Source organism: Oryx dammah, unplaced genomic scaffold (genome assembly GCF_014754425.2).
Source record: "Oryx dammah isolate SB20612 unplaced genomic scaffold, SCBI_Odam_1.1 HiC_scaffold_11211, whole genome shotgun sequence".
In the NCBI taxonomy this organism is placed as follows: domain Eukaryota; kingdom Metazoa; phylum Chordata; class Mammalia; order Artiodactyla; family Bovidae; genus Oryx; species Oryx dammah.
Window position 1 is genome coordinate 437,991 of NW_024080604.1, and position 22,296 is coordinate 460,286.

Consider the following 22,296-nt stretch of genomic DNA (forward strand, 5'->3'; position numbering starts at 1 on the left):
AAGTATTCTAATGGAGCTTTTATTGCACTGGAGGAGGCAGATAAATAGTGTTTAAATAAGCACATAAAATGATGTCAGATAAGAATCAGTGGTACGATGCATAAGGGCATGTGGAAGAGTATATGAGAAGTCACACTAGCTTGGAAAGGCCTCTCTAAAAAGGGAATATTTAAGCTGAAATCTGAGTAACAGGGAAGAGCCAGCTTTGCAAAGAGAAGGTCAAAAAGAAGAATGTTCTAGATGAGAAGAAAAAGTGAGGGCAAAGGCTGGCGGTTGGCTAAATTTGCTAAGTTAGGGGAATAGCAGGGAGGCCAGTGTGGGCAGAGCCTGCATAAGAAGTAAGAGTAATCACTTAAGATTGAGTTCGAGTGGTGGATACAGGCTAGAATGTGGTAAGTAATTTGGACTTTAAGTCCTATGGAAACCATGGAGCATTGAAGACATAGGAATGACCTAAGCATATTTTTATAATGTTAAAAAAACCATTCTGAGAGAAGAACTATACAAAAACGGTCTTCATAACCTGGATAGCCACACTGGTATGGTCACTCACCCAAAGCCAGACATCCTGGAGTGTGAAGTCAAGTGGGCCTTAGGAAGCATTACTATGAACAAAGCTAGTGGAGGTGATCTATCCTGCTGAGCTATTTCAAATCCTAAAAGATGATGCTGTGAAAGTGCTGAACTCAATATGCTAGCAAATTTGGAAAACTCAGCGTTGGCTACAGGACTGGAAAGGGTCAGTTTTCATTCCAATCCCAAAAAAGGACAATGCCAAAGAATGTTCAAACTACCACACAATTGTACTCATTTCATATGCTATCAAAGTGATTCTCAAAACCCTTCAAGCTAGGCTTCAACAGTATGTGAACCGAGAACTTCCAGACAATACAAGCTGGATTTAGAAAAGGCGAGCAACCAGAGATCAAAGTGCCAACAACCACTGGATCACAGAAAAAGCAAGAGAATTCCAGAAAAACATCCACTTCTGCTTCACTGACTACACCAAAGCCTTTGCTGTGTAGACCACAACACACTGTGGACAATCTTAAAGATATGGTAATACCAGAACACCTTACTTGCCTTCTGAGAAACGTGTATGCAGATTAAGAAACAACAGTTATAACCAGACATGGAACAGTGGACTGGTTCAAAATTGGGAAAGGAGTTTGTCAAGGCTGTACATTGTCACCCTACTTATTTAACTTCTGTGCAGGGTACATCATGTGAAATGCCAGACTGGATGAAGCACAAGCTGGAATCAAGATTGCTGGAACAAATATTAACAACCTCAGATATGCAGATTATACAACTCTAATGGCAGAAAGTGAAGAGGAACAAAAGAGCTTCTTGATGAGGGTGAAAGAGGAGGGTTCAAAAGTTGGCTTGAAACTCAACATTCAAAAAACAAAGATCAAGGCATCCAATCCTATCACTTAACGGCAAATAGATGGGGAAAAAGTGGAAACAAAGACAGATTTTATTTTTGTGGGTTCCAAAATCACTGTGGACAGTGACTGCAGCCATGAAATTAAAAGATGCTTGCTTCTTGGAAGAAAAGCTATGGCAACCCTAGACAGCATATTAAAAAGCAGAGACATCACTGTGTTGACAATGGTTCATATAGTCAAAAGTTATGGTTTTTCCCAGTAGTCATGTTCGGATGTGAGAGTTGGACCATAAAGAAAGCTGAATGCCGAAGAATTGATGCTTTTGAATTGTGGTGTTGGAAAAGACCATTGAGAGTCCCTTGGACAGCAAGGAGATTCAACCAGTCAATCCTAAAGGAAATAAACCCTGAATATTCACTGGAAGGACTGAGGCTGAAGCTGAAGCACCAATACTCTGGCCACCTGATGTAAAGAGCTGATTCACTGGGAAAGATTCTGACACTGGGAAAGATTGAAGGCAAGAGAAGAGGGCAACAGAGGATGAGATGGTTGGATGGCATCACCCACTCAATGGACATGAGTTTGAGCAAACTCCAGGAGATAGTGAAGGACAGGGAAGCCCGGCATGCTGCAGTCCATGGAGTCACAAAGAGTAGGACATGACTGAGCAACTGAATAACAACAACAAGAGAGGTATAAGAGAGGCCAGTTTTAGGCTCCTTTATTTATTAAAAAAAATTATTAACGTATTTGCCTGCATCGAGTCTTATTTGTAGCACACAGGCTTCTCTCTTGTTGTGGCATGCAGGCTCAGCTGCCCTGCAGCATGTGGAACCTTAGTTCTGTGACCAGGGACCAAACCTGCATCCCCTGCATTGGAAGGTGGATGTGTAACCATTAGACCACCAAGGAAGTTCCAATAGGCTCTTTCAGCAACCAAGGTAAGACACAATGGTGACTTAGATAAGGGTGGTAGCAGGAAAGACAAGTATGTGGACAGACTAGGGAAGTACTTCAGACAGGAGTCTTGCTGGCTTGAGCAAAGTAATGGATGGTGATATTTCCTGCCTGGGGCTATGTGGGAGACAAATGACTCAAGGATAAGGAAAGGAAAGGAATCACAAATCCTTTTTGATTATGTTAAGGTTGAGTGATCTATAAGATATCTAGGAATAGGTCAATTTTACCTGATTCTGAAGCTCAAGAGAAAGGGCATATATTTGAGAGTCACTGGCACAAAAACAGTATTTACAATCATGAGACCATGAGGTCACCTAGGGAGAAAATGTAACCCCAAGGCGCCTCAAAGTTTGGAAGAGGTCCAGGAGAAGAGGAGTTAAAAAAAAGAAAGAAAGGAAGACACAGAGAGAAAAAAGGAAGCCAAAATGGTAGGCAGAAGCCCAGGAGAATGTTGTGTAGAGAAGTCCAAGAAAATAAAGTGCAACTGAATGAAGTAGTCAGCTGAGCCAATGCCAAAGATGAGGACAGAGGAGAACCATGGGGTCAGTCACCACGGAGGCAGTAAGAGCAGGGTCAGTGGAGGGCTGATGACTAGAGCTGGGGAGAGGGGGCTGAAGGAAGAAGGAGAGGTGAGGACTGACAAGCATTCAGAGAGACAAACATTTCAAAAACTTTAGCTGTGAAGAGGAGCACAGAAGTGGGGCAGCAGTTTAGAAGGGACATGCAGTCAAGAAAGGGCTTCTCCCTCACCCTCAGATGGGAGATACTACAGTTTACCTATATAGAATCAGAAGGAAGGATTGATAATATAGAAAAGAGAGAGACTAACTAAACACATAAATCTTTATTTAATTATTCAGTTTCAGTTCAGTTCAGTCGCTCAGTCGTGTCTGACTCTTTGCGACCCCATGAATCGCAGCATGCCAGGCCTCCCTGTCCATCACCATCTCCCGGAGTTCACTCAGACTCACGTCCATCGAGTGTGTGATGCCAACCATCCATCCTCGGTCATCCCCTTCTCCTCCTGCCCCCAATCCCTCCCAGCATCAGAGTCTTTTCCAATGAGTCAACTCTTCGCATGAGGTGGCCAAAGTACTGGAGCTTCAGGTTTAGCATCATTCCTTCCAAAGAAATCCCAGGGCTAATCTCGTTCAGAATGGAGACTGGTTGGATCTCCTTGCAGTCCAAGGGACCCTCAAGAGTCTTCTCCAACACCACAGTTCAAAACCATCAATTCTTCGGCACTCAGCCTTCTTCACAGTCCAATTCTCACATTCATACATGATCACAGGAAAAATCATAGCCTTGACTAGACGGACCTTAGTTGGCAAAGTAATGTCTCTGCTTTTGAATATACTATCTAGGTTGGTCATAACTTTTCTTCCAAGGAGTAAGCGTCTTTTAATTTCATGGCTGCAGTCACCATCTGCAGTGATTTTGGAGCCCCCCAAAATAAAGTCTGACACTGTTTCCACTGTTTCCCCATCTATTTCCCATGAAGTGATGGGACCGGATGCCATGATCTTCGTTTTCTGAATGTTGGGCTTTAGGCCAACTTTTTCGCTCTCCTCTTTCACTTTCATCAAGAGGCTTTTTAGTTCCTCTTCACTTTCTGCCATAAGGGTGGTGTCATCTGCATATCTGAGGTTATTGATATTTCTCCCGGCAATCTTGATTCCAGCTTGTGCTTCTTCCAGTCCTCATGATGTACTCTGCATATAAGTTAAATAAGCAGAGTGACAATATACAGCCTTGACATACTCCTTTTCCTATTTGGAACCAGTCTGTTGTTCCATGTCCAGATCTAACTGTTGCTTCCTGACCTGCATACAGGTTTCTCAAGAGGCAGGTCAGGTGGTCTGGTATTCCCATCTCTTTAAGAATTTTCCACAGTTTATTGTGATCCACACAGTCAAAGGCTTTGGCATAGTCAATAAGGCAGAAATAGATGTTTTTCTGGAACTCTCTTCCTTTTTGATGATCCAGCGGATGTTGGCAATTTGATCTCTGGGTTCTCTACCTTTTCTAAAGCCAGCTTGAACATCAGGGAGTTCACGGTTCACATATTGCTGAAGCCTGGCTTAGAGAATTTTGAGCATTACTTTACTAGCATGTTAGATTATTATAGATTTTAAAATTTATTTGATTTACATTAGACTGAATAGGAAGTTGTTTTCCAACATGAGTATAATCCCGGCAATCTCCAGGAAATAAAATTGAGTGGCAATAATAATAACAATATTAATGTAACTTGCATTGAGGGCTTGTAGCTTATCTTGCTGGGCCAAGCATCATTTCACATGCTCTCCATATACACTGGCTTCTTTTTTCCTCCAAATGACAATGATTATTCTCATGTTATACTTAATGAGGAAACTGAGATATGCAGAGACTAAGTGACTTGTTTAGAGTTGTGTAAGCAGTAAGGGATAGAACCAGGTGGTGGTGGTGGTGGTTAGTCACTAAGTCGTGTCTGACTCTTGAGATGCCAATGGACTATAGCCCTCCAGATTTCTCTGTCCATGGGATTCTCCCAGTAAGAATACTGGAGTGGGTTGCCATTTCCTTTTCCAGATAGAACCAGGATTCCCACTCAAATAATCTACCTATGAAGCCTTAACTACCAGGATAAACTGGTAAATGGTGTGTTGGTGTTTCCTCAGTTCATGATGTATTTTATGGTTCACCTCCTTTCAGTTACCTCAATAAATGGTTAAAAGGAATTGTTTTTCAATTCTTTCTTTGATTGAGGCAATCTTATGTGATAGTCAAACCAATTAGATGTGGGCAGCAATTTCATGAAAACTATTCCTTTCAAGGTATTTTATAAACACTTGCCACACATTAAAATACAATTTTCAACTGTGAGTATATATTTTTTCCATACAAGTATTTCTTCTATAAACACATATGATACATATTTATATACTACTTTAATAACCAAATGGTATTCAATTTTTGACATATCACCATTTACTTAACCTCTCAAATATATACATATGTGTGTGCTTATGTACTTACAGAAGTTCAAGTTCTTGGCAGAAAAATAGAAAACACAGCTTAGCAAAAATTATTCCCTCCATCCTTCCATTTAATAAAATATTATTGAGTGTCCATTTTACATCATGCAGCCATTACAAATCATGCTTTCTAATGCTGTTTAAATGCATGAGGAAAATGAAGAGGGAAAACTGCAGGATACAAAACTATAAGGAAAGCATGTGAAAAAATAAGTAAAAAACAAATAAATCACACAACCACATACTACATGAGAGAGAGGGAGAAATGTAAGCAGTAGTTATTATTTCTGGGTGGTGAGATATTAAGGATAATTTTTATTTTCTTTTGTTTGCCTTTCCCCCTTATTTTCTATAATGAACATACATTACTTTAACACTCAGAAAAAAATGTTAGTTCAAAAATTAAATATTTCTACATATTGCACTGAGAGCACATGCATTATCAGATATCTAACTTGCAGCTAAAATGGAATCCATTAAGATAGCAAGGTGTAGAGGATAGGAGGACATTTTTATTATTTCAATTACTCAATAATACTGCTCCCAATCATTCCACTGCCTGGAATTCCGATCAGAGTGTGCATATTTCTCTCTCTCTCTCTCTCTGTGTGTGTGCACATGCACACATGTGTGTTTTTTGTGGCAGTACAGAATCATCCAAGATAATTAGTATATATTTAACAAATGATAGACAATTAACATGGAGCTTCACTTCTTGCCACTAGGTCTACTGAATAGAGAAAGAAACAGAGAAGGAGATCCAGGAGACATTTCCAAAGGAAAAGAGTCCCCTAAAGGAGCAAGATTGCCAGGAGAAATATCAATAACCTCAGATATGCAGATGACACCACCCTTATGGCAGAAAGTGAAGAGGAACTAAAAAGCCTCTTGATGAAAGTGAAAGAGGAGAGTGAAAAAGTTGGCTTACAGCTCAACATTCAGAAAATGAAGATCATGGCATCTGGTCCCATCACTTCATGGGAAATAGATGGGGAAACAGTGGAAACAGTAACAGACTTTATTTTTTTGGGCTCCAAAATCACTGCAGATGGTGACTGCAGCCATGAAAGTAAAAGACGCTTACTCCTTGGAAGAAAACTTATGACCAACCTAGATAGCATATTCAAAAGCAGAAACATTACTTTGCCAACTAAGGTCCATCTAGTCAAGGCTATGGTTTTTCCTGTGGTCATGTATGGATGTGAGAGTTGGACTGTGAAGAAGGCTGAGCACCAAAGAATTGATGCTTTTGAACTGTGGTGTTGGAGAAGACTCTTGAGAGTCCCTTGGACTGCAAGGAGATCCAACCAGTCCATTCTGAAGGAGATCAGCCCTGGGATTTCTTTGGAAGGAATGATGCTAAAGCTGAAACTCCAGTACTTTGGCCACCTCATGCGAAGAGTTGATTCATTGGAAAAGACTCTTATGCTGGGAGGGATTGAGGGCAGGAGGAGAAGGGGACGACAGAAGATGAGATGGCTGGATGGCATCACGGACTCGATGGACATGAGTCTGAGTGAACTCCGGGAGTTGGTGATGGACAGGGAGGCCTGGCGTGCTGCGATTCATGGGGTCGCAAAGAGTGGGACACAACTGAGCGACTGAACTGAACTGAAACTATAGGTAAAAAATTCTCATATCCCTTGGTTCAGGCTATCCCTTTAAGATGCACTTTTTTCTTTCTTTTCTTTTAAAAAATATTTACTTCTTTGGCTGTGCTGAGTCCTAGTTGCTGCATGCAGGATCTTTAATGGCCACATATGAACTCTTAGTTGCAGCATATGGGATCTAATTCCCCGACCAGGGATTGAACACAGGCCCCCTGCATTGGGAGTGTGGAATCTTAGCCACTGGACCAACAGGGAAGTCCCTAAAATGCGATTTTTTTCTTTTAAAGTTTTTATTCTGAATATTTGCAAATATACTAAAAATATGTACATCTGAGTTGTCAAAAATAGGTACAATAAACCCTATGATTCCATCACTAATCTTCAATAATTATCAACATTTTTCAGAATTTTCTTTCTACTTGCTTATGTCAACTAAAAAAAGATGTAAAACTTGAGAGTTGTCAGGTAAGTTTTATTTGGGGCACAATGAGGACTGCAGCCTGGTAGGCAGCATCTCAGATAGCTCTGAGAGACTGCTCCAAAGCAGCAGTGGGAGAAAGTCAATATATAAGGTTTTGGTGAAGGGGGAGTTCAATACCATGAAGCACTCATTTAAAGAAGATTTCTTGTTAGTCATGAGGATCTGATGTCACTACGAAGGGATTTAGTGCTTCTCCAGATATGAGGAGATGCAAGGATTGAATAGTAAAATCTGTTCCTAAAAACATTCAACTATCTAAAGACCTGTCCCATGAGATTCCCTGGAGCACAGAGTGCTTCAATCCACCCTGAACTCCCTCCGGGATTGTTGAAGATCAACAGCTAGGGCAGCATGGGGTTCAATCTCCATAGAGGCAGGTGGCAAATGCCTTTGTTGTTCAGTCATTGGCAATGCTCTTGGTAAGTGCCTAACAATAATACTTATGAACAGGAAAAGTAAGCTTGTAGAAATATTTTTAAACACAAATCAAAAAAGAAATAGTTAAAAACCTCACTATGCACACCTGAAAAGCTTTCCGATGCCTGCTGATGCAATTACCACCTTTCCCATCCAGTTTGCCCTTCCTCCCCAATAGTTATGTGAGTGTATTATTACACGTAGGAAATGGAAGAACTAAAAGAAAGCGAGCAGTAAACGAGGAACTGGGAAGCCACAGGACAGAACTGGGCTTCCCCAGTGGCTCAGTGATTAAGAACCCACCAGCCAATGCAGGAGACTGGGGTTCTATCCTTGGGTCAGGAAGATCCCTTGGGGGAGGAAATGGCAACCCACTCCAGTATGCCTGCCTGGGAAATCCCATGGACAGAACAGCCTGGCAGGCAAGAGCCAACGACTTGGCAACTAAACAACGAGGACAGAACTAACAGGAGGGCAAGGGGCAAGGCACAACTTTTGAAAGAAGGTCACAGCCCAAGGACACAACATAAACCCAATCAAATGGGACCAAGATAGCAGACAAGACTAGACCTTGATTCTCAACCAGCAAGTGAAATGACACACCCAGAGGCACCAAGACAGTTCCAAGGCACTGTCCAAAGACCAAGGAGTGGGCGGTGGCCCATTTCCTGGAAATCTCCACCCCTTCTCCAAAACAGACAGAATAATCCTCCCACTCATTAGGATATGAAATTACCCAGCCTATAGAAACTAACCATGCCATATTTCGAGGCCCCTGCACTCACCCTCTGCAATGGCTCACACTCTGTCTGTGGAGTGTGCTTCACTCTGAGTCTGAATAAATCCATTTCTTACTTATCACTTTGTCTCTCACTGAATTCTTTCTGAGATGAGACATCAAAAACCTGAGCTTCATTAGGTCCTGAAACCAGGTACCGTGGGTTTTGGCTGGGTTCAAATCCCACCCATGTGGGTTCGAGTCCCAAACAGGATTCTGGCTGGGTTCGAGTTTCAGCACATGGCTTCAAGTCCCAAGCTGAGATAAACAGTTTCAGAACTGGAGGATTAGCAAGTTATCACCCAGGGCAAGTGTGGCAGAGGAGACGGCCTGGGGACAAGCCATCAACAGGCTGGGCAGCCCCGTCTCCTGAAGGTCACAACACAGGGCTAAAGGTACACTAGCAAACTGTCACTGGGTTGTACCTACCCAGACTGTTGTCACTGCTCACGGGCCAGGAGGCAATCCTGTCCCTCAGCTTCTTCTTTTTCCAGGAGTTGTCTGACTTCTCAGAAAGGCCTATTTCCTCCTTCCTGATTTCTCTGATGAGCTGTATACGGCACCGTGTAAAATCCTGAAAGGAAATCTTCCCATTTTCATCAGCGCCCAGTTGGTTCATGATCTCTGCCACAGACTCTTCCATATTCAGTTGGCGACAGACCATCAACAAGTCATTTCTACAGAAGGGGGTTGAACAGAACAGTTTGTTAGGAGAGACATTTGAGCTAGAGAAAATAGTTAATGAAAAAAAAAAGGAGTATTTCTTGAACATAACCACACATAGGGAACCTATGTCCACCTTTCTCATTGCTTCTGGGAAAGTGTGCAAAAAGATCTGTTTGACCTGGGTTATTCTAGATGAGAACTCTATTATTATTTGGAAGAGAGAGGTAACTTTAAATCTTTGTTCTCTTTTTTCTTCCCAGTGTCCATATTCTTTCCTCTTTGTCTTTCTTTTGAAATTGAGGAAGCAGGTTAGGTAGCACTAATCTCACCATAATATAAAGTTTCAAAACACAAGAAAGATACTGTTGCCAGTCATGTCAGAGTTGAAAATCTAGACAACTTGTAAAAGGAACACCAGAGACTTTAATGAGCTTGATTTTCAGTTTTCTGGATGAATCAGCTAATTTTAGTACTGTAAAATGTTATTTAATCTCAACATTGGTGACTCAGTTCAGTTCAGTTGCTTAGTCATGTCCAACTCTTGGAGACCCCATGGACTGCAGCACACCAGGCCTCCCTGTCTGTCACCAACTCCCGGAGTTTACTCAAACTCATGTCCAATGAGTTGGTGATGCCATCTACCATCTCATCCTCTGTCATCCCCTTCTCCTCCTGCCTTCAATCTTTCCCAGCATCAGGGGCTTTTCCAATGAGTCAGTTCTTCGCATCAGGTGGCCAAAGTATTGGAGTTTCAGCTTCAACACCAGTCCTTCCAATGAACACCCAGGACTGATTTCCTTTAGGATGGACTGGTTGGATCTCCCTGCAGTCCAAGGGACTCTCATGACTCGTGCTCCCTATCTTTGCTTATTTTCCTGATTTTCCTTGGGTATTTTCTACCTTCCCTTCAGTTCAGTTCAGTCGCTCTGTCATGTGTGCCTCTTTGCCACCCCATGAATCGCAGCACGCCAGGCCTCCCTGTCCATCATCAACTCGTGGAGTTCACTCAGACTCACGTCCATCGAGTCAGTGATGCCATCCAGCCATCTCATCCTCGGTCGTCCCCTTCTCCTCCTGGCCCCAATCTCTCCCAGCATCAGAGTCTTTTCCAATGAGTTAACTCTTCACATGAGGTGGCCAAAGTACTGGAGTTTCAGCTTTAGCATCATTCCCTCCAAAGAAATCCCAGGGCTGATCTCCTTCAGAATGGACTGGTTGGATCTCCCTGCAGTCCAAGGGACTCGCAAGAGTCTTCTCCAACACCACAGTTCAAAAGCATCAATTCTTTGGTGCTCAGCTTTCTTCACAGTCCAACTCTCACATCCATACATGACCACAGGAAAAACCATAGCCTTGACTAGACGGACCTTTGTTGGCAAAGTAATGTGTCTGCTTTTGAATACGCTATCTAGGTTGGTCATAACTTTTCTTCCAAGGAGTAAGCATCTTTTAATTTCATGGCTGCAGTCACCATCTGCAGTGATTTTGGAGCCCCAAAAATAAAATCTGACACTGTTTCCAATGTTTCCCCATCTATTTCCCATGAAATGATGTGACCAGATGCCATGATCTTCGTTTTTTGAATGTTGAGCTTTAAGCCAACTTTTTCACTCTCCACTTTCACTTTCATCAAGAGGCTTTTTAGTTCCTCTTCACTTTCTGCCATAAGGGTGGTGTCATCTGCATATCTGAGGTTATTGATATTTCTCCCAGCAATCTTGATTCCAGCTTGTGCTTCTTCCAGTCCAGCGTTTCTCATGATGTATTCTGCATATAAGTTAAACAAGCAGGGTGACAATATACAGCCTTGACGTACTCCTTTTCCTATTTGGAACCAGTCTGTTGGTCCATGTCCAGATCTAACTGTTGCTTCCTGACCTGCATATAGGTTTCTCAAGAGGCAGATCAGGTGGTCTGGTTTTCCCATCTCTTTAAGAATTTTCCACAGTTTATTGCGATCCACACAGTCAAAGGCTTTGGCATAGTCAATAAAGCAGAAATAGATGTTTTTCTGGAACTCTCTTGCTTTTTCAATGATCCAGTGGATGTTGGCAATTTGATCTCTGGTTCCTCTGCCTTTTCTAAAACTAGCTTGAACATCTGGACATTCACGGTTCACGTATTGCTCAAGCCTGGCTTGGAGAATTTTGAGCATTACTTTACTAGCAGGTGTGATGAGTGCAATTATGCAGTACTTTGAGCATTCTTTGGCATTGCCTTTCTTTGGGACTGGAATGAAAACTGACCTTTTCCAGTCCTGTGGCCACTGCTGAGTTTTCCAAATTTGCTGGCATATTGAGTGCAGCACTTTCACAGCATCATCTTTCAGGATTTGAAATTACTCAACTGGAATGCCATCACCTCCACTAGCTTTGTTCGCAGTGATGCTTTCTAAGGCCCACTTGACTTCACATTCCAAGATGTCTGGCTCTAGGTCAGTGATCACACCATCGTGATTATCTTGGTCATGAAGACCTTTTTCGTACAGTTCTTCTGTGTATTCTTGCCACCTCTTCTTAATATCTTCTGCTTCTGTTAGGTCCATGCCATTTCTGTCCTTTATCGAGCCCATCTTTGGATGAAATGTTCCCTTGGTATCTCTAATTTTTTTGAAGAGATCTCTAGTCTTTCCCATTCTGTTGTTTTCCTCTTTTTCTTTGCATTGATGGCTGAAGAAGGCTTTCTTATCTCTTCTTGCTATTCTTTGGAACTCTGCATTCAGTTGCTTGTATCTTTCATTTTCTCCTTTGCTTTTCGCTTCTCTTCTTTCACAGCTATTTGTAAGGCCTCCTCAGACAGCCATTTTGCTTTTTTGCATTTCTTTTCCATGGGGATATTTTGATCCCTGTCTCCTGTACAATGTCACGAACCTCATTCCATAGTTCATCAGGCACTCTATCTATCAGATCTAGGCCCTTAAATCTATTTCTCACTTCCACTGTATAATCATAAGGGATTTGATTTAGGTCATATCTGAACGGCCTAGTGGTTTTCCCTACTTTCTTCAATTTACGTCTGAATTTGGTAATAAGGAGTTCATGATCTGAGCCACAGTCAGCTCCTGGTCTTGTTTTTGTTGACTGTATAGAGCTTCTCCATCTTTGGCTCCAAAAATATAATCAATCTGATTTCGGTGTTGACCATCAGGTGATGTCCATGTGTAGAGCCTTCTCTTGTGTTGTTGGGAGAGGGTGTTTGCTTTCACCAGTGCATTTTCTTGGCAAAACTCTGTGAGTCTTTGCCCTGCTTCATTCTGTATTCCAAGGCCAAATTTGCCTGTTACTCCAGGTGTTTCTTGACTTCCTACTTTTGCATTCCAGTCTCATATAATGAAAAGGACATCTTTTTTGGGTATTAGATCTAAAAGGCCTTGAACCTTCCCTTCACCAATTACCAAAGCTTAAGCCTTAAAGCAGGGATCAAACTCCAAAATGTCTTCCAAGTCTAGGATGTAATATAAATGGGTAAAGTGGGTGGTGAAGGACAGGGAAGCCTGGTGTTCTGCAGTCCATGGTGTTGCAAAGAGTTGGACACAACTGAGCAACTGAACAACAAAAATGGGTGGATCTAAGACAAGAGGCTAAATAAGCAGGGTGACAATACACAGACTTGACATACTCTGTTTCCTATTTGGAACCAGTCTGTTGTTCCATGGCCAGTTCTAACTGTTGCTTCCTGACCTGCATACAGCTTTCTCAAGAGGCAGGTCAGGTGGTCTGGTACTCCCATCTCTTTCAGAATTTTCCACAGTTTATTGTGATATACACAGTCAAAGGCTTTGGCATAGTCAATCAAGCAGAAATAGATGTTTTTCTGGAACTCCCTTGCTTTTTCCATGATCCATAATTATATATGAACTTACACATAGGCAAGCAAAAAAAAAGTCAGGAAGCAAAACTATCAACCATAAAGTGGCGAGGGAGAAAGGAGGATAGGATTGAGGAGGGTATAAAGGTGTTTTAAGATGCATTTTACTTCCCTGGTGGTTCAGATGGTAAAGTGTCTGCCTACAATGTGGGAGACCTGGGTTCAATCCCTGGGTTGGGAAGATCTCCTGGAGAAGTAAATGGCACCCCACTCCAGTTTTCTTGCCTGGAAAATTCCATGGGCAGAGGAGCCTGGTAGGCTACAGTCCATGGGGTCACAAAGAGTTGGACATGACTGAGCAACTTCACGTTCACGTATAATGTCATATTAAAAATCATAGGCAAATATGACATAATGTTTACATCTTTCCAATCTGGGTAATGGATGTATGCTTACTGTACACTTTGTAATTTTCAATATTTAAAATCTGTCTTAACAGAAAAAAAATCTAACACACGAAAAGCGAACTTAAATTTGGTTTGAGGCCATAGTTGGATAAAAGGTTAAAATGAACAATGTCACTCAAATCAGTAAGCACTTGTAGGACACGCCTCTTGGAGTTAATCAAGTTAGATGATCTAAAATGACACTGTTCATCCTTACAGGCTACAGGACATCTGATTATTATCCTGGTATAATTTTCTAAAAGTGCAATTACTCATTGTTAAATGGTCTAATCTGTCAACATAGTTTTTCAAATATCCTTTGAAAAACATCTACCGATTTTTAGCCGTGGGGTCTACTGCCCACACTTCAGCTATTTTTCTAGAGAGCAGAATCCAATTCTCTATTGCTATGGTTTCACCTTCTTTTCTGAAAAAGCATACACACCACCCAATCCCAGAGATAAATTTCCTTCCTGCTCGTCAGAGTTCAACACTGTCAGCTATCTTTTCTTGAAACATCTTTCATTAGCCTGTGTAACAGCCTTGTCTTCTAGTTTCCTCACCTCCACATGACTGCTCCTTCAAAGTTCTTGACCTTAAATAGCCATGTTACCCAGGTCTTTTCCTTTTCCTCTGTTTTTTCACCTAATAAATTCTCTACAGCTGATCTAACTTAAATTTATGGCCTTATCTATCACTAGGACCAGTAACTTCCAAATCTCTCTTTCCAGTTAAGTAGCAATTCATTTCAAGTGTAAGCTATATTTCTGTGTCATACATTTATCTTGTACTCAAAGTTCAAAACTGAATTCATCATCTTGTATCCCTTTACAGGTGGATTCTTCCTACCTACATAAATTTCACTACTGGTTACCTACAGCAGAAGTCTAGAAATGTTCTAAATTATTTCCTTCTTGTTTACCCCCTACCAGTCACCAAAACTGATTCTGTTGTTCCAAACAGTTCTCATTCCATCCCATCCTGTTCATCCTGATCACCATCACCATCTTTCATTTGAATGACTACAATGGTCACTCTCTTTACAACTGGTAGTCCACACATCAATTTTCCTTGCCTAAAATCCTTTATGTGTTCCCCTCAAGACTGTCAGCTTCAAATGCATGTTTCTCATTTCAGAGTCAAGGCCCTATCTCTCTAGCTTCACTCTCCTGCTACATTTGGCATCCTGCATTCCAGCCCACTGAATTTCTTTGGGGTTCCATAAAATGCAATGTTGTTTTACATGACTCTACATGTCCCTCTGCCTGGATAATCCTCCCTTTATGCTTCTCCAAATGCCAGCCCATGCTTCGTAATTCATTTGAATATCATCTCCTTCAGAAATCTTCCTTAAATATCCCAGGTAACCCCCCGTTTAATTTGATGCCCCTTCTCTATATCACGAAGGCACCCATGCTTGATATGATCACTTACCCCACTGTACAGTAATTACTGATTTATTTTGTCTCTCTTCTACTAGACCAGTAGAAGACTCTTCTGGAGAAGCCTCCTGAGAGTCCTTTGGACAGCAAGGAGATCAAACCAGTCAATCCTAAAGGAAATCAACCCTGAATACTCAATGGAAGGTTTGATGCTGAAGCTGAAGCTCCAATACTTTGGCCACCTGATGTGAAGAGCCAAATCACTAGAAAAGACCCTGATGCTGGGAAAGATTAAGGGCAGGAGGAGAAGGGGGTGACAGAGGATGAGATGGTTGGGTGGCATCATTGACTCAATGGACATGAATTGAGCAAACTCTGGGAGACAGTGAAGGACAGGGAAGCCTGGTGTGCTGCAGGCCATGGGGTCACAAAGAATCAGACATGACTGAGCAACTGAACAACAACTAGACCAGAGGTACGTAACTAAAACCTACAGCCAAATCCAGACCCTTGCCTCCTTTGGTAAAGAAAGTTTATAGGAACCAGGCACAGCCACATGCCTGTGTATTGTCTATAGTCACCTTTTTACTACAACAGTTGAGTTGAATACTTGTGACAGATACTACATGGCCCATAAACTCCAAAATCTTCATTATATGACCTTTTATTTAAAAGAAGATTGCAAAAATAAATAAATAAAAGAAGGTTGCAAATTTCTGTACTAGACTGTAATCTCTTAGAGGACAGGGTTCATTCTTTGTTCATCTTTTAATCTCTAACACCTGACATACAACAGCTGTTAAATAAATGATTAAGTGATAAATGTTAGATCGGAGGTAAAAGAGGAGGGGAAGAGATGTTAATGAGAACCTTCAATCTCATTTCCTTTCTGCCTTTTGCATTTCCCAATTTATAATCACAAATGAAAACAGAACAAGTTGATATTATTAGGTTTTTAAATATCTCCTGGTATATGTAAGAGCCTCTTGATAAAAGCAAAAGAGGAGAGTGAAAAAGTTGGCTTAAAACTCAACATTCAGAAAACTAAGATCATGGCATCTGGTCCCATCACTTCATGGCAGATAGATGTAGAAACAATGAAAACAGTGAGAGACTTTATTTTTTCAGTTCAGTTCAGTTCAGTCGCTCAGTCGTGTCCGACTCTTTGCGACCCCATGAATCGCAGCACGCAAGGCCTCCCTGTCCATCACCAACTCCTGGAGTTCACTCAGACTCAGGTCCATTGAGTCCGTGATGCCATCCAGCCATCTCATCTGTCGTCCCCTTCTCCTCCTGCCCCCAATCCCTCACAGCATCAGAGTCTTTTCCAATGAGTCAACTCTTCTCATGAGGTGGCCAAAGTACTGGAGTTTCAGCTTTAGCATCATTCCTTCCAAAGAAATCCAGGGGTTGATCTCCTTCAGAATAGACTGGTTGGATCTCCTTGCAGTGCAAGGGACTCTCAAGAGTCTTCTCCAACACCACAATTCAAAAGTTGGCTTAAAGCTCAACATTCAGAAAACGAAGATCATGGCATCCGGTCCCATCACTTCATGGGAAATAGATGGGGAAACAGTGTCAGACTTTATTTTTGGGGGCTCCAAAATCACTGCAGATGGTGACTGCAGCCATGAAATTAAAAGACACTTGCTCCTTGGAAGAAAAACTATGACAAACCTAGACAATTTATTAAAAAGCAGAAACATTACTTTGCCAACAAAGGTCCATCTAGTCAAAGCTGTGGTTTTTCCTGTGGTCATGTATGGATGTGAGAGTTGGAGTATAAAGAAAGCTGAGTGCCAAAGAATTGATGCTTTTGAATTGTGGTGTGGGAGAAGACTCTTGAGAGTCCCTTGGACTGCAAGGAGATCAAACAAGTCATTCCTAAAGGAAATCAGTCCTGAGTATTCATTGGCAGCATAGATGCTAAGGCTGAAACTCCAATATGCTGGCCACCTGATGTGAAGAACTGACTCTTTTGAAAAGACCCTGATGCTGGGAAAGATTGAGGGCAGGAGGAGAAGGGGACGACAGAGGATGAGATGGTCAGATGGCATCACCGACTCAATGGGCATGAGTTTGAGCAAACTCTGGGAGCTGGTAATGGACAGGGAAGCCTGGCATGCTGCAGTCCATGGGGTCACAAAGAGTTGGACATGACTGAGCAAATGAATGGACTGATATATGAGAGAATCTGTATCCTTCAAGCCAGTAATCTAATCTTTCTAGGCTAGTGGTACTCAACTTCAGTAACATATGATGATTGCCTGGGGTGATTAAAACATACTGATCTCCTGCTCCACAGCTGACAAATTAAATCAGGATGGGGAGGAGAGGGCAGCATCAGTATTTATTAAAAGGCTTCCTAAGTGATTTAGAGTAGAACTTCTATACCAACAGGGGCTTCCCTGATAGCTCAGTTGGTAAAGAATCTACCTGCAATGTAGGAGACCCTGGTTTGTTTTCCAGTGTCAGGAAGATCCGCTGGAGAAGGGATAGGCTACCCACTCCAGTATTCTTGGGCCTCCTTTGTGGCTCAGCTGGTAAAGAATCCACCTGCAATGGGGGAGGCCTGGGTTAGATCCCTGGGTTGGGAATATCCTCTGGGGAAGGGAAAGGCTACCCACTCCAGTATTTCTGGCCTGGAGAATTCCATGGGCCAGAGAATTGGACACGACTGAGCCATTTTCACATTCACTTTTTCTATACCAACAGTCTGATAGGATGAAAACTTTGAGGCAATTGAAAAATCTTAAATAAAACCTACCAACCAAAGAAACACACTAGATTTTGATAAGCTGTATACTTGCAAGAAGAAAAGAAAGAGATGTTTTAGAAAAATTATCTACAGAAGTGGAAACAAAATGATTCCTCTAGTATTTAAACTCAAGGAGGATGAAGAATTTTATTTTGTTCACTCTTGTATTCCTAATACCGAGAACAGTACCTGGCACAAAACAGGTGATAAATAAACGACTGATGAATGTATAAGTTTTTCATTTGCTTTCAATCAACCAGAAGCCCCTGATCTGAAATATTCCAGTTAACTGAAAATTTTATACAGAAAGAAGGCAAGTTGGCAAATATACTCTTCAGTTAATCAACAGACAACATTCTTTAAGGGGAAAAAGATCACATTCTACAATTTAAAAGAGTATTTGGATTTTATAAAGGGAAGGCAAAGAGATTGCTATGGGTAAACACAGCCCAGTCCTTTTAAAAATTTAATCTTTACTTTTAAAAAGGTTAGCTGTCATCTGTAAATTCGTGGGATGAGAACATGGAAAGTCAAGAAGGAAAGAAAAAGTAATTGGTGACTTTACCTAAACAAAATGCCATATGACATGCATCGTAAGGAATTAACAGAAATCATCCTGGACTTCCCACTATGGTCTTAAAGCACTCAGTACGTCAGCCCAAGGAAAGACATCTGAGACTGGCTCAAACTTGAGCCTGTGCACTGATTCTATTTCCCTGTTTTTTTTCTCTCTCTTTCTCATAAATGTACTCCTAGAAATGATAAAGCTGTTAGCCTAATTTTTATACCTAAAAAATGCTTTTGGCTGAGGTTACCAACTTGAAAAAAATACAGAAAAACAGGAAAGACAAAACAAAAGTCAAGACTGAAAGAAGAAACACTTTATCATCCAATTTCTATTATAAAGATTTTGTTTTTGAAACTTCACACCTAAAGGAATATTTGAGATATAAGCACTTTGAAAAGCACATTATCAACTTTCTCAATATTGTCTATGTGGAAACTTATTTTAACTTTTGTGAATTAATTTTTATAGTCTTGAGTTGCATTGTTCAAAATGGTAGTCAATACACACAGGTAGATATTTACGTTTGCAGGGTAATTAATTTAAATTAAATAAGATTAAAATCCTCAGTTGTACTACTACTTCAATAGCCACATGTGGCGAGTGGATGCCACACTGCACAAAACAGACACAGGACATTTCCATCATCACAAAAAACTCTACTGGATAGCACTGGGAAAATGAAATACAGGACACTATCCTCAGAAAGCTTCAAGCAGTAGTATCAGTCAGACCAGGAAATTGTTACAAATGTCAGTTCTTATTTCTAGGTAAGGAAGGAAATGACAAAACTGGATATAAGGAAGTCTGAACATAGAAAATCCATTATGTTATAAATCTTGTTAGTTTTCTTTGCAGCTAATTTTCAAGTTTGGGGCTCACTCTTATTCACAGAACACACGTATAAACCCCACTCTTTGATTAAGGAAATCTGACCAGATTCAAATTCAAGTCCAATACTCTACCCACTGATGAAAACACTTCGGTTGAAAGATTTATCCTAAGACTTTAGGGAGCAGGTGGAGAGATGCATATATTCCCTAGAGGAAGCACTAGCTTTGTCTTCTTGGGTTTGAGTTACTATAATATTAATTCTTTCTGAGGTCTAGCCTGAACTTTCTGAGAATTCACTGAAATAATGACTAGCCAAGATCAGTCAATGACATGATGGTTTCCCCTTCTCCAGGTGAAACATCAAGATGACTAAAAGCCAGTATTCAAGGAGGAAGCATCTGCAAGCAAGTAAAATACTACTTTTACATATTTTTAAAAAGCTCTTTTATTCTATAATTCTTTTACATGTGACTCCCAATACTTTTACTCTTCATTCTTTTGGCAATCTCTCACTTTGGCTTTTTCTATTGATAGTCCAGTGGGAGAAAATATTTTAATGTGTTTGGTCCTTGGATTATTTTTTAAATCAGTAAATTAACATTATTAAGCAAGATTCACCCTATCTTCAAACAATTTATAAAAGCTTCTTAAAAGAAGTCGCTGACATTTCTGGGGGAAAATACTCATTCAAGGCACCGATGATTCAGGGACTTGCTAGGTGCTTTAGAAAAAGGATTTCATTTAAGCCTCATAATAACTTTAAGAGATATTACCACAGTTTTACAGGGTCTATCAGTTTTGTGTAAAAGGGATCTTGTCTGAAGTTCCTGGCACCATACTTGGTCCATCACAGGTACTTCAAGTTGGTGGATGCATGAGAGAACAAGAGGAACCTCTTCTGTAATCTCAGTGACAGACATGGAACCTTGCAGTGAGCACTCAAAAAATCCTGAGGGTTAGTCGCTCGGTTGTGTCCAACTCTTTGCAACCCCAGGAACTTAAGCCCTCCAGGCTTCTCTGTCCATGGGATTCTCTAGGCAAGAGTACTGGAGTGGATTGCCATTCCCTTCTCCAGAGGAACTTCCTGACCCAGGATCTGAACCTGGTCTCCTGCACTGTAGGCAGATTCTTTACTGTTTGAGCTACAGGGAGCTCAGTTCCGTTCAGTTGCTCAGTCGTGTCTGACTCTGCGAACCCATGAATTGCAGCATGCCAGGCCTCCCTGTCCATCACCAACTCCCAGAGTTCTCTCAGACTCATGTTCATCAAGTCGGTGATGCCATCCAGCCATCTCATCCTCTGTCGTCCCTTTCTCCTCCTGCCCCCAATCCCTCCCAGCATAAGAGTCTTTTCCAATGAGTCGACTCTTCGCATGAGGTGGCCAAAGTACTGGACTTTCAGCTTTAGCATCATTCCTTCCAAAGAAATCCCAAGGATGATCTCCTTCAGAATGGACTGGTTGGATCTCCTTGCAGTCCAAGGGACTCGCAAGAGTCTTCTCCAACACCACAGTTCAAAAGCATCAATTCTTTGGTGCTCAGCTTTCTTCACAGTCCAACTCTCACATCCATACATGACCACAGGAAAAACCATAGCCTTGACTAGACGGACGTTTGTTGGCAAAGTAATGTCTCTGCTTTTGAATATGCTATCTAGGTTGGTCATAAATTTTCTTCCAAGGAGTAAGTGTCTTTTAATTTCATGGCTGCAATCACCATCTGCAATGATTTTGGAGCCCCCCAAAATAAAGTCTGACACTGTTTCCACTGTTTCTCCATCTATTTCCCATGAAGTGATGGGACCAGATGCCATGATCTTCGTTTTTTGAATGTTGAGCTTTAAGCCAACTTTTTCACTCTCCACTTTCACTTTCATCAAGAGAATTTTTAGTTCCTCTTCACTTTCTGCCATAAGGGTGGTGTCATCTGCATATCTGAGGTTATTGATATTTCTCCTGGCAATCTTGATTCTAGCTTGTGCTTCTTCCAGCCCAGTGTTTCTCATGATGTACTCTGCATATAAGTTAAACAAGCAGGGTGACAATATACAGCCTTGATGTACTCCTTTTCCTATTTGGAACCAGTCTGTTGGTCTATGTCCAGTTCTAACTGTTGCTTCCTGACCTGCATACAGATTTCTCAAGAGGCAGGTCAGGTGGTCTGGTATTTCCATCTCTTTCAGAATTTTTCAGTTTATTGTGATCCACACACTCAAAGGCTTTGGCATAGTCAATAAGGCAGAAATAGATGTTTTTCTGGAACTCTCTTCCTTTTTCCATGATCAAGCAGATATTGGCAATTTGATCTCTGGGTCCTCTGCCTTTTCTAAAACCAGCTTGAACATCAGGAAGTTCACGGTTCACGTATTGCTGAAGCCTGGCTTGGAGAATTTTGAGCATTACTTCACTAGCATGTGCGATGAGTGCAATTCTGCGGTAGTTTAAGCGTTGTTTAGCATTGCTTTTCTTTGGGATTGGCATGAAAACTGACCTTTCCAGTTCTGTGGCCACTGCTGAGTTTTCTAAATTTGCTGGCATATTGAGTGCAGCACTTTCACAGCATCATTTTCCAGGATTTGAAATAGCTCTACTGGAATCCTATCACCTCCACTAGCTTTGTTCATAGCGATCCTACTAAGGCCCACTTGACTTCACATTCCAGGATGTCTGGCTCTAGGTGAGTGATCACACCATCGTGATTATCTTGGTTGTGAAGATTTTTTTTGTACAGTTCTTCTGTATATTCTTGCTACCTCTTCTTAATATCTTCTGCTTCTGTTAGGTCCGTACCATTTCTGTCCTTTTTCCAGCCCATCTTTGCATGAAATGTTCCCTTGGTATCTCCAATTTTCTTGAAGAGATCTCTGCTGCTGCTAAGTCGCTTCAGTCGTGTCTGACTCTGTGTGACCCCATAGACAGAAGCCCACCAGGCTCTGCCGTCCCTGGGATTCTCCAGGCAAGAATACTGGAGTGGGTTGCCATTTCCTTCTCCAATGCATGAAAGTAAAAAGTGAAAGTGAAGTCATTCAGTCCTTAGCGACCCCATGGACTGCAGCCTATCAGGCTCCTCTGTCCATGGGATTTGTCAGGCAAGAGTACTGGAGTCTTTCCCATTCTGTTGTTTTCCTCTATCTTTGCATTGATCACTGAGGAAGGCTTTGTTATCTCTCCTTGCTATTATTT

At 41.4% G+C, this 22,296-nt stretch overlaps 1 protein-coding gene across 1 annotated transcript in view; it reads right to left on the reverse strand.

Moving 5' to 3' along the window:
* The window catches only part of LOC120861033, a 152,237-nt gene that overhangs the window by 39,657 nt on the left and 90,284 nt on the right, over positions 1-22,296 (reverse strand). Inside the window, exon 2 of the mRNA XM_040236722.1 lies at positions 9,087-9,334. Coding sequence (XP_040092656.1) covers positions 9,087-9,334 — 248 coding nt within the window. The remainder of the gene's footprint in view (positions 1-9,086; positions 9,335-22,296) is intronic.